This window comes from Bos mutus, chromosome 7 (genome assembly GCF_027580195.1).
Source record: "Bos mutus isolate GX-2022 chromosome 7, NWIPB_WYAK_1.1, whole genome shotgun sequence".
Taxonomy (NCBI): Eukaryota; Metazoa; Chordata; class Mammalia; order Artiodactyla; family Bovidae; genus Bos; species Bos mutus.
Window position 1 is genome coordinate 11427231 of NC_091623.1, and position 15694 is coordinate 11442924.

The 15694-nt window shown below is 46.2% G+C and overlaps 1 protein-coding gene and 1 non-coding gene across 2 annotated transcripts in view; both read left to right on the forward strand.

The window, feature by feature from the left end:
• The window catches only part of TENM2 (teneurin transmembrane protein 2), a 488845-nt gene that overhangs the window by 351802 nt on the left and 121349 nt on the right, over positions 1 to 15694 (forward strand). Inside the window, 1 exon segment of the mRNA XM_070373048.1 lies at positions 7287 to 7433. Within this exon segment, the coding sequence (XP_070229149.1) occupies positions 7287 to 7433 (147 nt within the window).
• TRNAG-CCC (transfer RNA glycine (anticodon CCC)) lies at positions 14738 to 14810 on the forward strand. The gene has a single exon. It is a non-coding gene; the product is annotated as a tRNA-Gly (tRNA).

Here is a 15694-nt window from a genome sequence, read left to right on the forward strand (position 1 = left end):
GCTCCTGGGTGATAACATGTACTCAGTCGTGTCCAACATTTTGTAACCCCCATGGACTGTAGCCCCACCAGGCTCCTCTGTCCATGGCAAGAATACTGGAGCAGGTTGCCATTTCCTTCTCCAGGGGAGCTTCCCAACCCAAAGACCAAACCTGCATCTCTTGCATCTCCTGTATTGGCAGGTAGATTCACTGTGCCACCTCGGAAGCCCCCATACTTAGCCAAAAGGCCTAGAAGCAATAATGACTCAGTCTCAATTCACTAAGTAACTGACATGGGATTTCCCTCCCCAGAATGATCCCCAGTTACTGCTGCCTAAACTGTTTCCTCCCTTCATGATCTTCTACTCTTTTAAAAAGTGTACTAGTAAGAGCTGGAAGCGTCAAAAGTGTACAAAATAAGATGCATTTTTTTTTTTCTTCTGAGCCCAAGGCTGAGCCTGCTGCTTTCCTTTTCCCAGGCAGACAGAAATGATGCTGATCAGTGAGAATCCTGGTTCTTCCAGGAAACAGGCAGCATCGACACCTGGATCCAAATTTATATCACCTCATGGAAGCTTCCATTGCTGCTGGGGTGGGGGGCATGATTTCTGTCTTCTGAGCAAAAAAGCAGCAGACCATGGAAAGGATCACTGGCCTTCCCAGCCCTTCCCTCCACCTCCCCAGCATACCCACTCCTCAGTCCTACACAAACCTTTAAAGACACACACTTGCTATTGAGATGAAGGAACATCTGCCTCTGGATTTTCTGCATCTTTTCTGACAAAGCAGGGGCATCTATCTGTTCAAGCTCAGGTTAGTGGCTGAGGGTCCTTACCAATTTGTGCCTGGAAACAGAGTCTCTTCCCTGCTCCTTCTTACTCACCCAGATGAGCTAGGGGACAAGTCCTGCTGTTTTCTGGGGACCAAAATGCTTCTCTGGCAGAGCCAAGCTTCTAAAATTAGAGTTTGCCCCAGAGTCTCTCGAAACACCCAATTGAATTTTCTGAGCATTTGCCGCTGCTCTTTAATAGAAATGACCACCAAACCCCTGGTCCCCAGCCCCTCAGCTGTTTGCAGCCTTAAAGAGTTCTGGAACGCAGTGACGGACTCTATTACATATTTCCATCGTGCATCTTTTCCTCAGTTTCAGCAATGCATGGCTCTCAGGAAGTAGTGGTGTTTAAAGCAGTTGGAGGAGAAAAGTTCCCTTAATTAAGTGAACAAGCAAAAGTACAATGCTTCCCAAAAGAAAAGATCATCACTCATTTTATTCTCGACTCTTCTGCTCCTCAGAGTGGCTCTTAGTGTCACTGGGTTATCTGAAAACACTTCCAGTGACCTTACTAGAGTCTTGGGTGGTAGGCAAAGGGGAGTGAGGTTTTCCTAGGATGTGAAGCAGTCACACACTCAGGACACCCCCAGAAACCTCCATTTTTTCATTTGAAACAGGATAACCTCTTGGTTTTTTCTTAATCTGGAGATGAGGCCAGAAGAAGTGGCCTGCACTTCACCTTATGCCCCAAAGAATAAGCCTGCCACTAATTGTATATAATATTTGTAATATCAATAATTATATCAACACTAATAACTGTAAGTGCTTCTCTCTATGGAGCAGTTGCAGTGTGCTCTAACTTGATGCTAAAATCTTTGCCTTTAACATTTCATTTTACCCCTCTGTCATCTGTGTAAAGTATTAACCATCATCCTCCTTCATTCATTCATTCAACAAACGTTGATGGCATGTGTTATATGCCAGCTATTTTTCTGACACTGAGGATACTTCCATGAACGAAAGATGCAGAAATCCTAGCCCTTGTGCAGGTTGCATTCTTCTGGGCGGGACAAGGAATAAGATCCATTAGCAAGATGGTGGTGGAGATTTAGTTGCTAAGTAGTGTCTGACTCTTTGTGACCCCATGGACTGTAGCCCTCCTGGCTCCTCTTGCCGTGGGATTATCCCAGGCAAGAATACTGGAGTGGGTTGCCGTATTTCCTTTTCCAATTAGCAAGATAGAGTTTTACAAACAAGGGTGAAAGGCAAAGCCACTAGCTCACGGTCACACAGACAACAAGAGGCAGATCGAGGTTTTGATCTCTGACTACAAACCAGGTTCAGATTTTCCCCTGGACTCAGAAAAACCTTTCCACAGGGGTGTAGTCCGGGCTGCAGTAGCTCTCCTAATGGTCTGTTGAACCAGCAGGCACATACGTCTCCCTTCTCCAGCTTGCTTTGTCATCTGTCTGCATTGCCATGCATCTTGTTCTGTGTTTTCACTTGCACTGCCATCTGTGTGCTGCCCTCTCTGCTTTTCTAAGGGCTGCCCGATGTAGAATGTTAAAGTCCTGCTTCTCTTTCCACATCCCTTGTCCCCTATCAGCCACTTATTTGTACCTCTCAATTGCCACACGTGGCAGAACATTTCTTGATGCTTTTTTAGAAAAGCCTTTTATGGTAATTATAGCTTTCTTCAAGTACATTTATGCTCCCCTTTTTACTGTGCTGTAGACATTATTTCACTCATGCCTAATTTTTGTTAAGGCAGAGAGCCTGCCTACCTGGTAACTGTGTCGATGAAATTTTTTTTTAGTGTTCAGAACTCTGCGTGTATATAAGTCTTGGAAACTATCCCATTTCCACTCTGCCAAAGGTATCAGAGATGCTGATTTCAGTCAGAAGTCATTCATTCATTCATCCCCTGCCTATGTGTTGAGTACTAGCAATCCAAGAGTAAACAGGATAGACATGGCCCCTGCCTTAGGAGGTTTACATGATAACAGAAATGCCCAGAGCAGTGTACACTGCACGACTTTAGGGGCCCCATTCAAATGGCAGTTGTGACGATGTGCACATTTATTACAACGATTTTCCTTCAGGTGGTGATAAAACATCCTAAAGCAGAGCTGCTACAAGGGCTAGCAAGCATCAAGGAGATGCCGGAGAGCTGTGATTCTGTGTGGTGGATAGAATAGGACAGGGTAGGATAAAGCACCCTGATGGGTGGAACTCGATTTGGGAGCTTCAGAAAGGCTTTCTGGAAGTGAGTTGAGTGAAGGATGGGATGAAGTTAGATAACAAAAGGCCGAATGGCTTCGATGTGAATAAAGCCTAAAGTGACACTGAGTTAGACTGATATGAAGATAACCAGTGTAAGATCTGGAAGCCAAGGAGTTCAGACTTTACTAAGGTCATCGGAAAGCTATACAAGTGTTTGCAGCAGGGTCCAGAACTGAGAGAAGGGATAATGCTACAGAACTGGTGGCAGGGAGACCAGTTAGATGGCTTTGACCAGAGTTTAAACCAAAGATGGGGATGGCTCAGGTTAAGGTTCTAGAGATATTTAAGAAGAACAGGTAGGGCTTCTTATAGGAAAGAACAGGACTTGATTGTTGACTAGATACATGAGATGAGAGAGGAGGGGCATGGGGTGGGTAATTAACAATGACCCCAAGACTTCAGTCTTGGCCAGTGGGATACACTGAGGTGCCATCCATTGATCAAGGAATCAGAGTTTGGGAGGGGAAGGAAGATCAAGAAACCAAATTCTGTTGAGTTTGAGATACTTGTGAGTGAACAGATGGAGATGTTGAGATGCAAGTTGGAGTCCAGGTCCAGTGTTCAAGGGAATAGAGTTGAAAATTCAGGATTCATCAGAATATACCAGTGTGTTTGGGTTTTGGGATTTTTTTAAATCCTTAATTTTTACATCAGCTCTAATTTTTGTTAAGGCAGAAACTCTGCCTACCTGGTAACTGTGCCAATGAATATTTTTTCCTAGTGGTTAGAACTCTGCGTGTAGGAAAGTCTTGGAAATGATTCCATTTCCAATGCTTTCTGCCAAAAGCATTTAAAGTATGATAGAACCAGCCCCAGATATCATTGTTGCCCTAGAAATTTCTCTCTAGGAAAAAGACTTAGGTCTCCTAAGAAGGAGGCCCCACTAGCTTCTCATAACTCTCAGAAGAGTCTATAAGTGAAGGCCAGGCTGAAATGATCTAGCACCACCTGATTTGTGTTTCCATTCATTAAAGCACCTACTGTGTGCCTGACACTGGGGCAGTTTCTGAGATCCAACAGCAAACAGGGAAATCTCCGCTCTCGTGCAACTTTAGATCAAGAGCAAGGCTTCTCCACCTCGGCACTCCTGACACGTGGGGCTGTTTCCTTCTTTGTCGTGGGGACTATCTTAGGCATTGTAAGATGCTAAACATCCAGCCTCTACCCCCCAGCTGTCAGTAGCATCCTCCCTAAGATGTGATAATCCCAAGTGTCTCCAGACATTGCCCATGTCCCCTGGAGGGAGGGATGGGGGCCACAATTGCCTCAGTTGAGAATCTCAAGTCGTCATGATAGAACCTGAAGTTTCCAACAGCCAGCTCGCCAGCTGTACCGATGAACCAAGCAGCTGTGCCTCAGGCCTTCTGTATCAGTGGTCTCAGAGACAAGCACTCAAGGAAGGAGCAGTGCTAGCTAGCCTAAAATCCAGAAGACTCCACACAAGAGACCTGCTGGATCCCCAAGTCTAAGCCCATAAGCCCCATTCAACTGCAGTTTTAGATTCCTCTCCAGGGAAAAGCCACCACCCGATACCCATTTGCCCTCCAGACTAATTACTTCCTACGTTTTGTTTTCCCTTAAGCAGAGGCTGGCTTTGCACTTTACAAACACAACGAATCACCTCCTCGGAAGGCCACCAGCAGAATGAACTTGTGCTGGGGGTAGCTTGGGGTTGCCTAGCAACGCCACGCATTTACCAAGGCTGCTTTCTTCCTCTTCAAGCTAAAAAGCAACGTCCTGTCCATTAATTCCCAGCTGCCCCAAAACTTCTCAGAGATTTGCCAGCTTCCCACTGTTCATGTTTTCATCTTCCTCATACAATGTGGAGAAAACCAGCTACTGTGGTCTGTTTATCTCGCTTCAGTTGGTCTGGGGAGGAGGAGGGGAATGGAGAGAGAAAGAAAAGGGAAAAAAAAAAAAAAAACCTCGTTCAATCTAGGAGCATACATATTTTGAGTGCATATCTGACTGACATGCTGGTGTTCTTTGCAAATTTGAAATTTATGTAGTGGACGTGGGTTTCCTACACAATGAGGCTTCTGTTGAGACTTTGGGCATGATTTTCGTCAAACACAAGACCTCAAAGTAGCTAAATAACAAAGCACACATAATAGATACCATACCAGGTGAATGCTGGTGGGTCTGTCATGCAGTGTCTCCTCTGTGACCCAGCCCCTAAAACTCTGCTCGTAGAAACTGTAAAGCTGGAGGTGGCTGGGGGTTGCGGATCCTCTCTTTTCCTTGCAAATCTGTGAAGTGTCCCTTGGGCTTTTCCTACTGAGTTGCATTTTGCTCCTGTAGAAATATTTGTGGCATTTCCCTGACACCGGGGCTGGCTTCCTCTCCCAGCTCTCTTTCAAAGTATAAAGAGACAGGAAAATCACCTGTATTCCAGGCAGGGCTGTGGTCACCTCCTTGGTAGGTAAGGAATGGAAATGTGACTCTTGACTTTGAGAGGATAGGTGTGGAGACCAGTAAGTCTTTTTCTAGGTATGCAAACACCAGTGCTTTGCTCACATCCTGGACTGAGTGCCAGGCTCTACAACAAAAGAAAAAAATTCCCTGATCACCATCTCCTCATGCCTCCTCTCAAGAAAGCTGTTTCTTTACAGAGACTTCTGCATGTAGGACTTCTGTTGCTTACGCAGGTCCTAACCCATACCACGTTCTGGAAAGGATGGGAGGGAAGAAGTATTGAGGAGTGAAACTCCTTAAAGAAGTAAATTTCAACTCAATTTCAAACCCTCCAGCCCTTTCTTCTTAGGAGGAGTCCTTTAAATTCCCACCTCTGCCACATGCACAAATTAGGTTTATCGGCATTCTCGTAAGGGGGACTCAAGAGAAGAGAAGAAGGCGGCCAGGTGATGGCCTCCAGAACACTGGAGAGAGAAGGAGGGGGAGAGACACAGTTTTGATTCAGAAGATTTGGGCCAGAAAGGTTTCAAATCAATTACCTCCATCATTATGAAGCACTTCATCCCTCTACCACGGCCCAATCCACCCTGCACTTTGTGTGGTTTAAAAATAGATATAGAAAGAGATGGAGATGATAGCAAGAAGTCGAGATAGAAAGAGAGAGAGAGTCAGGAAAAGTTATTTTCTGAGGCCAATTAAATTAATGGTCATTCGGAATCTGTTCTAACGTAAGAATCTCTTTAAATGTAGATATGTAAGGGAACATACCTAGATTGCACTTCTTTAATTTCCTCGAAGTCATTGCCTTGTACACTTAAAGCAGATGAATTTTATGGTATGTAAATTACACCTCAATAAAGCTGTTAAAGGAAAGAAAGATGAAAACATATCTAGGAATTCTTGCCAGCAAGTAAGTTTTGTGAGCATGGCCACATCCTCCCAGAGACTCCCCTCTCTCTGTAGTGACCCCCAATCTTTCTCTTCTTTCCTCATCTAGACTCTCTCAGGTCAGGACAGCAGTAGCTGCAACTGTTTTGTGGGTTGGGGCAGCTAGGGAGTGAGGCAGGCTACTGATTCTACACAAACACACATCCAAAAAGGAAAAGAAAACCACAAAATAGAATGACTCGAACACTCCCGCCTCCCCCCAGGCACATAAGCTTTCCTCTGCTTTCTCCTGATCCATAGCACTGAGCACCTACCCTTCCCCAGGCGTCAGATCCTGCAGTATTTTTGCATCATGCCATAAATAGATTGAGTGATTAGCAGCCAACATTTTAAGTGTCCCTTTTAACTAAATACCACAAAAATATGAAAATAGCCCAGCAGAACCATCCAGTTCTTGGTCCTAAGAAGCTCATGCTAATCACATGTAAATTTAGTTTTAAAATTCTGAAAGATGGAGGGCACTCAGCCCCCACCCTGGGTTGGTAGGGAATTTTCTCCCTTCTGCATAAGGCACTGAAAAAAGAAAGAAAAGATTTTTGTTGAGGTAGCATCAACCCTGAGCCATGGGCTGGAATCAACAGCCTACTAGACTCGTTGTCCGCTCAGGGCTAGTTTCATTTTTCCAGAACGTTCCCCACTTTGGGAAGGTTGCCTCAGACCCCTTCGCACAGGTCAGTGTCACTGGGGAGCGTCTGCATCTGGGTCCCTGCTAGCGTCTTGCAACCGCATGCATCGCCTGCTTCCCCGACTCCTGAGCCAGGTACGGGCCCCCCTCTGCGGCTGGCCCAGCGGCCGCCCTGTGGCCTCGCTCCCCCTTTGCATGGCTCCCCCGCGGCCCCAGCGCGGCCTCACGTTCCTCCTCCTCATCCTCTCCGTTTCTCCAACCAGATGGCTGCCCCGATTTGTGCAACGGCAACGGGAGATGCACACTGGGTCAGAACAGCTGGCAGTGTGTCTGCCAGACCGGCTGGAGAGGGCCCGGATGCAACGTTGCCATGGAAACCTCCTGTGCGGATAACAAGGATAATGAGGGAGGTGAGTGATCGTCTTCGAATTCCCAGCCCCTCAAGAGAGGAGCGTTGTGTATAAACGGTCCTCATGAGTCCCTTTTGAAAGACCTCCCCTCTGCTATTGTCAAATGTTGTTGTAACACTTCCTTTGAAGCAAACACAGCAGAGAGTGGGGTCCTTGGGCCAGTGGGGGCCCCTGGAGGCACCAGGGGTGGATACTAGCTTTGGTTTCTAAAGTACATGTCCCCACTGAAAGGTGGCCAGGCCCTGACTCTACCTTTGGGTGACCATTCCTTACAGGGTATGGAATTACAAACAAATTTGTGCTGGTGACATTATATGTTCAACATGGGCTAGAATGTTGTGAGCTGTGAAAACGCCGCATCCTTTCAGCCCTTTGAGATGTTGCTATACAGATGAGGAAACTGAGGCCTAGAGAGTGATGACGTAACTTTTTTCTTTAATTTTTATTGGCGTACAGCTGATTTACAATGTTGTGTTACTTTCAGGTGTACGGCAAAGTGAATCAGTTATACATATACATATATCCACTCTTTTTTAGATTCTTTTCCCATGTAAACCATTACAGAGCCCTGTGCTATACAGTAGGTTCTTATTAGTTATCTATTTTATATATAGTGTATATATAGTCCTGGAGAAGGAAATGGCAACCCACTCCAGTGTTCTTGCTTGGAGAATCCCAGGGACAGGGGAGGCCTGGTGGGCTGCCGTCTATGGGGTCACACAGAGTCGGACACGACTGAGCCAACTAGCAGCATATATCTATATATCAATCCGTCTCCCAGTTTATCCCTCCCCATCGTTTTTCCTGGGTAACCATAAGATTGTCCTCTACATCTGTGACTCTCTTTCTGTTTTAATCACAATCTTTCTGTTTTAATCACAATCCAAATCCAGCTCTGACTCCAAAATCCATGTTCTAACCAAAGGTTGGCAAACCACAGCCCTTGGACCAGATCCAATCCACTGCCTGTCTTTGTACCAGCAGAGCCTACAAGCAAAAAAATGGTTTTTACATTTTTCATGGTTGGGGAAAAATATATAAAGAAGGAAAATACTTCATGACACATGAAAACTATGTAGAATTCAGATGTCGGTGTCCATATGTAGAGTTTTATTGGAACATAGCCACACCTATTTGTTTATGTTTTGTCCTGCTTCCAGCATGAAGGCAATATTTGTTAGTTGGCCAAGACAAAGCCTAAAATTGTTATCCTCTGATCCCTTATCAGAAGTTTGCTGACCTCTGTTCTATACCTCTGAGCTGAATTTTCCTGAGTTGTTTATTCCCTGATGGAGTCCTGAGATTTGGGGGCTAAATGGGGTTACGGTATCGCGTGGACCACCTGATATCCTAGGAACACAGAGTCAGGGTCCCCTAACATGAGTACAGGTTCGTCATCCACCCCTACCAGAATGACTCATGTGGTCAGCATTTCCTCAGGGCAGAAACTGTTTCTGGGTATAAGAAGGTATGAGTCTGATTATTTAACAAAAACATGTATTCTCTCATATCTGCCAATCCCTGCACCCTGGGACTGTCAGCGCCTGCCCTCATGGCCCCAGGGGGCCGGCTTCAGTGGTGTCTGGAGGTGTAGGCTGAAAGTAACAGACATCCTGTTTCTGTTTTTCTTCATCCTCCCATTTTGCAATTCCCGTAACCTATTATTGCAGTTGTAACACCTCTATAGCTCCTAGGTAAACAAATCTGTGTACACTGATAGGAGTACACCAGTCACAACAAGTTTATAGACTTGACACAATGCTCCCATTCATTCGTTTAGCCCAAGTAGAAGCCACTTTTAATTCATTTTTGAATGAAGTGAGGCCTAAGTCCGTAATACATTTTTTTTTCCAAAATAGACAGTCAGACATTGCACTGCTTTTCCTGGTAATAGTCACTATTTTTGCATCTGGTCCCTGGTGGTCTCACCAAGCAAAGCGGTTGCTTACAGGCCTGCTCTTCACCTTCCAGGAAGGAACTGGCTTCCTTCGCTGGCACTGGTGTCAGCAGCTGAAAGCCTAGCAAATGGCTGAAACGCTGCACCCAAGGGAGGGGGACCCAATCTCCACCAGACGTGCCCTGCACCACTCCCTTCTCCCTCCACCAGCCCCACTCGAATCCCAGCTCCCACCAGGAGAAATTCCTGAAGTGATGGGGCTGGGGGAGATACCTTGCAAGTCCCCAGCCTGAGGACTGCCCAAAGTGCACCATTCAGGGTCCCTCCTGGCAGACAGAGGCAAGAGGCATCCGAAAGGCAGGCCACAGAAGCAAAGGAGGCAGTGATTATGCTAAAGACAATAATAGCCTTGTTATGGGAACCATTAAAGAAACCTCCCAAGGAAGTAATTAACCACCAAAAAAAAAAAAAGGCTCTGCACAGTATTTATAAAAAGAAACTCCCAGTTAATTCAGAGTTGCTTATGTCAGGTGAGAGGGGTAGGCAGGGATTCTCTCTCACCTGGCGTAAGCAATTCACAAATGAACTGAGTTCTTTTTTTGGAGGAGATTCCTTGGTGCAGAGTATCCTTTTTATGGTTAGTTACTTCCCGAGGACGCGTGCTCAGCAGTATGGGGTTTATTGATAAATATTGAAGTTGTTCCTCATCAACTCCAGACCCAGCCCTGCAGCAGACTAATTTTATCCTGTTCTACTCATTTTGGGGGTGGGGGTGGGAGTTCTGCCCCAGGCTCTGGCCTGCTTTGCCAGTTCTCAGGGAGAGCTTTGTGGGTCTCTAGACATGGCAGTGGGTGGGTCGGAGGGACGCCCAGGCCTGGGGAGCAGCTGCAGTGAGCGCATTTGTTATAAACCTCATGAATGGAGAAGATAATAGAGTGCCCTTCCAGAGCAAGCTGGAAGAGCCAAATCATTTTTCCATCTAGGAACGCTCTACATTTTTTTTTAAACTCTCAAGTTTAAAGTGATAGATCTTTTTTTATTTTAAACAGAGATAAATATAGATGCAAATATGGAAATAGATATTTGAAGTCCTCTGCAGCCTTTTTCAACCTGAGTTCCTCCATGAGAGGCTTCCCTGGTGGCTCAGACACTAAAGAATCTGCCTGCAATGCATGAGACCCGGGTTCGATCCCTGGGTTGGGAACATCCCTTGGAGAAGGGAATGGCTACCCACTCCAGTATTCTTGCCCGGCGAATCAAGACGTTTTAATGCCTGCAGACACTGCTGCTGCTACTGCTGCTAAGTCGCTTCAGTCATGTCCGACTCTAGTAGTTTCCAAAGTTGAAAGTGAAAGTGAAGTCTCTCAGTCATGTCTGACTCTTTGCGACCCCATGGACTGTAGCCTACCAGGCTCCTCTGTCCATGGGATTTTCCAGGCAAGAGTACTGGAGTGGATTGCCATTTCCTTCTCCAGGGGATCTTCCCAACCCAAGGATCGAACCCAGGTCTCCCGCATTGTAGACAGACGCTTTACCGTCTGAGCCACCAGGGAAGTCCCAAAGTTGAGCTTATAGCAAAACCACCTGGAGGGCTTGATTACACACAGGTTGTTAGTCCTACCCCCTTTTCTGATTCCGTAGGTCTAGGGAAGGATGCAAGAATTTGAACATCTAGTAAATTTCCAGAGGGTGCTAATGCAGGTTCTCTCTGAGAGCCACTTAACTAACACATCTGTTATATGGAATGAATGAACTTCTCTCCTAGGCACCTCGAATGGTGGTGGTAGCTTAGTCGCTAAGTAGCGTCTGACTCTTGTGACCCCATGGTCTGTAACCCACCAGATTCTTGTGTCCATGGAATTTCCAGTGCAAGAAGACTGGAGTGGATAGCCATTTCCGTCTCCAGGGCATCTTCCTGACCTAGGGATGGAACCTGGGTCTCCTGCATTGCAGGCAGGTTCTTTACTGACTGAGCCACCCAGGGAAGCCCCATGCATCTAGAATGGTACTAAGTACCTTCCTCAGAAAACTTGGAAAATTGATCACACAAATATTTTCTGGCTTCTGTGGTTCTTAGATGAGAAACCCTGTTGGAAAAAGCTGCCTTAAAATATGCCCCGCCAAACAATTTATCGATTCCTACCTTCTTATTCTCATCACTTTCAAAGTCTCCCAACACCCCCAGCCATGTGACCACCAGCTTAACCTCAGGAAGTACTGGCTGATTTTGAAGGGACAAACATCACCTGCCATGGCCCCTGAGACGTAGCAGACACGGTTCAGAAAGACATGCATGGGAGCAGACTGTCTTTTTAATAGTTTGAGATCTTTGCTTGAACTGCTCACCCCAGTTTGAAAAAGAAGAGACTCAAAGAAATATTATTGCTTACAGAAGACAAATATGAGCTCATTAAAGTCTGAGAATACACACAACATGTGCGTCAAGTGACAGGCGGATAATATTTAATTATCACCACCAAGACAGAGGTGTGAGATTTAGTTCATCACAGCCAGGGGTAGGAGAAAGGGTGTAGATTTCCTCTCAAAGTGGGAACCTCGAGGTGGGGAGGCGCTGGTGGATCATCTGCCCTGGAAAGACAGACCTTATGCCTTCCCTCCATCCGTTTATCACCCGAACCTTGGAGTCAGGCGCTCCGGCCCTCTGTGTGTAGAAAGGTTGGCCTCCATTATGGTCTGAAGTGCTCATAGAAGCCTATCAGAAGCTGTCCCCTGTCTGTGGGCAGAGGCCCAGAGGTGGAGAGGCAGGAGACAGCCCTTCTGAAGGCTTCCCCTCCACAATGGAGGGATTGTCTGTGTTTGCCTCTGTCTTGCTTCAACACAGATCTGGAAGTTACATGCTGGGAACTTCCCCGGTGGTCCAGTGGTTGAGATTCCGAGCTTTCACCACAGGGGGCGTAGGTTCTGGGAACTAAGTTCCCTGGTGGGAGAACTAAGATCCTGCATGCCACATGGTGCAGCCGGAAAAAAAAAAAAAAGAAAGAAATCAACAAATGTCTTTAAAAAGGTAAAGAAAAGAAAGATGCTTTGTGTGCATCCCCTGTCCCTTCCCTGATTTTTGAATAGGTGACACTGTAGCAGAATATGGTTAAGAGCCTGGACTCAGAAGTCAGTCACTGTAACCCACTTCTGCAAGCCAGTTTCCTCCCCAAAGTTTCAGTTTTGTTGTCTGTAAAATAGGCCCAGTTATGCCACCTCCATGAGCAGGTGTGACGTTTCGGGGAGAAAATGTGTGTGATATGTTTTACAAGGCGCCCAGCTCATAGGATGCCCTCTTGTGTTGGCTGTTTTTGGCTTTCACGTTATTAGTCCTGATGGTGTTGTCATTGTCCAGAATGGATGCTGAATCCACAGAGATGGAGCCGAACCTGTAATCTCCCCACGGTATATAACCAGTGAGATTCTAACTAGCGTTCATCAGACCTCAGGGTTGTAGGACAACACTGGAGAGCTTGTTAAATATATAGATTTGTTGGCCCCAGCCTTTGAGATTCTGATTTATTAAGTTAGATGTGGGATTAGGAATCTGCATTTTTACCAAGGATTCTGATGCAAGTGGTCTGCCAACCACATCTTGAGAAAAAAAAAATTTCAAATAATAGTTTCCCCTGCATGGGCTGACACAGCCCAATGTCGTGATACCTGTTTCCAAGACCTCTACCCCTAGTATTTCCAGAACCCAAGAGGAGTGAAGTGAAGAAAGGAGAATTTAATTCAGGAAGAAGGAAGGAATTGGAAAAATATGGACACAATTTCCTGTTGTGTTTCTGAGTAAATAACTTTAGTATGTGTTAGAAGTGCTGTCCATTCCTGGTTGGAGAGGTGGCCAATGTACTCAAAATTTAAGTAGCCTTTAACCCTCTGTCATTAGAGTGTGAATCCACCCTTCCGTTTGTCATTCATTCGTGGTTTAACAAACATTCGTTGAGGGCTGACTAAATGTTAGACTTTGGAAATAGGCCTCTGGAAATATGAAGACAAATGACACAGAGTGTCCACAAAGAGTTCACTGAATCCATCTGAAGCTCAGAATCCATCTGGAAAGATGTATTAGCATGGTAGTATTAGTGTCACAGTCCAGCGTGTGAAGGCAGACGGGGCGGGAAGCCATTCACCGGGAGCTTCGGGGAGACACTGCCACAGAGTGTGGGCGTCGGCTCTGCGGAAAGAAAGCCCATCACAATATCAAGCCTGGGTCTCCAGCCTGCCTCCTAGCTCCCTCAGGTCCTCAGATCTGTGTGGTCAGGAACCCCTGGTAGGAGCTCTTCCCTCCACCAGCAGCATCGACCTTTCTCTCTGTAAGTTAAGGTCTTCAGTCAGGCTGCTTTTCAGAACGGTATTTCCCAGCCCACCTCCATCTGTGAAGCTCAGTTCCTTGTTTTGCTCCAAAGGAGGCTGCCTAGGGTTAAGAGATGTGGATGCTGGCCTGAGCTCAGGGCACTCCAGCCAGGCCTAAATGAGGAGAAAAAACACTGGAGTCTGTCCAGAAGCACTTGGAACGGACAAAACCCACCCCTCACCCACTGCCATCCAAATTGGTTTGACATGATTCAAGGATGCTGTTGCGGCATTTATCTCAATTGTTAATTAATAACTCACCTTGTCTGTACGTTTAGCAGAGCCAAGCTCGGGACCTCAGGGACTCCAGAAGAATCCAAATAGTCCGGTCTCTCCATCCAATGAGGGAGCAAGCTTGGTGAACCCATTGTAAATGCCTTGATTAATGTGTGTAAATCACACTGATGGATGGGTTGGGTGGAGGACAGCATAAAAATGCAATGTTGCTCTATTAATTGGGTTGGATGAGGATTCCCTTTGCAGTCCAAAGACCTTGTGGCAAATGTAGCTGGAGCCATAACCAATTAGCTCCCAGAGAGCAAAGCAATATATCTAACGCTTAGAAGACTAAGACTTGGCCTAGAGGCCACTGCCAGCTGGCCAGGCGCTGGGGCTCTCGTCTTTGGGAGGGAAACAGAACTAGCCCCAGCTGAACTCCTAGCGAACCACATGGGCCTTCCAGCTGTAATAAGGTCTTTGATTTCCTGGGCACATTTGACTAGAGAAGCTTCTTCTGTTGAGGGTACTGAGAGTTAGGGGGTTTGGTTTCCTTTTATTCTATTGAGGTTCAAAAAAAGAGATAGAATCCACTTTCCACTGCATATACAAGCTATAATCACTAAGATTTTAAGAGCACTGTGCTGGGCTTTGGAGGCACCTGGATCATGGGAACAGGCAACCCACGAGGTTTCCCTGCTGCTGTTCTTGCCCCTGTTCTTATCCCCACACAGAAGCAGAGAGAGAGTTTCACATTGTAGACAGATGATGCCATGCCCTCCAAAGGCGTCTCCCATAGTTAGCATCAAAATCAAATGTTTCACCTTGGGGAACTTCCCTGGTGGTCCAGTGGATAAGACTCTGCACTCCCGATGCAGGGGACCCAGGTTCAATGCCTGGTCATGGAACTAGGTCGGTAGGTTCGGCAACTAAGAGTTCTGCATGTTCCACCTTGGCCTGAGGGCCTGCTGTGATGGGCCCCTACCTTCCCTCTCGCTGTTCCCAGTAACCTCCATAGCAGACCTGCTTCATCCTCTCTGGCCAGCCTTCTGAGCCTTGTGGGGGCTAAGTTTCATCCCCCAGCCCATGCTGGTCCGAGGCCAGCAATACTCTGACTTGGGCATTTTGCATGACAGACTTCTCCAGGCAAGAATAGTGGAGTGGGTTTACCATTTCCTCCTCCAGGGGATCTTCCCAACCCAGGATCAAACCTGCATCTCTTACGTCTCATGCACTGGCAGGTGGATTCTTTACCCCTGAGCCACTTGGGAAGCATCTTATTCCTAGGTCTCAGCTCAAAGGCCACAGAAAGGCCTATCATAGAAGGTTCACCTTTTCTTTCTCCCATCACTCTCTGGTGTTTCCTTCACAGCAAATGTCACACCCCAATTTACCCCTACTTTCTTCTGCATTATCTATGTCTTCACAACAAGGTCTATGAGTCTTTCTCTTCATAGTTTTTCCATTTCCCAGATGAGGATACCTCAGGAAAGGCATATTCAAAACAGGCTTTTCAGCTGGCCACTGTGACATAGCTTTTCTTCCTTAAAGCCAGCATCTCATTTCTTCTAAAACAGCAACAAAATTTGGAAGTTGTTTCTGAAGAAGCTTCAAACAAGTACAGAATGTGTACTGTTGCTAAAAAAGGTCTTGAGGGGACATCGCCTCCTAGGTAAAACTTTCCATTGAAACTCTTTTCATAGTAAATGTGTTTGACCATGGAATTTGTTGAAGAAAATAAAAAGGTGTTGAAAGTTCATGAGTTTACCTAACACAGCACCTTCAGTCTTTT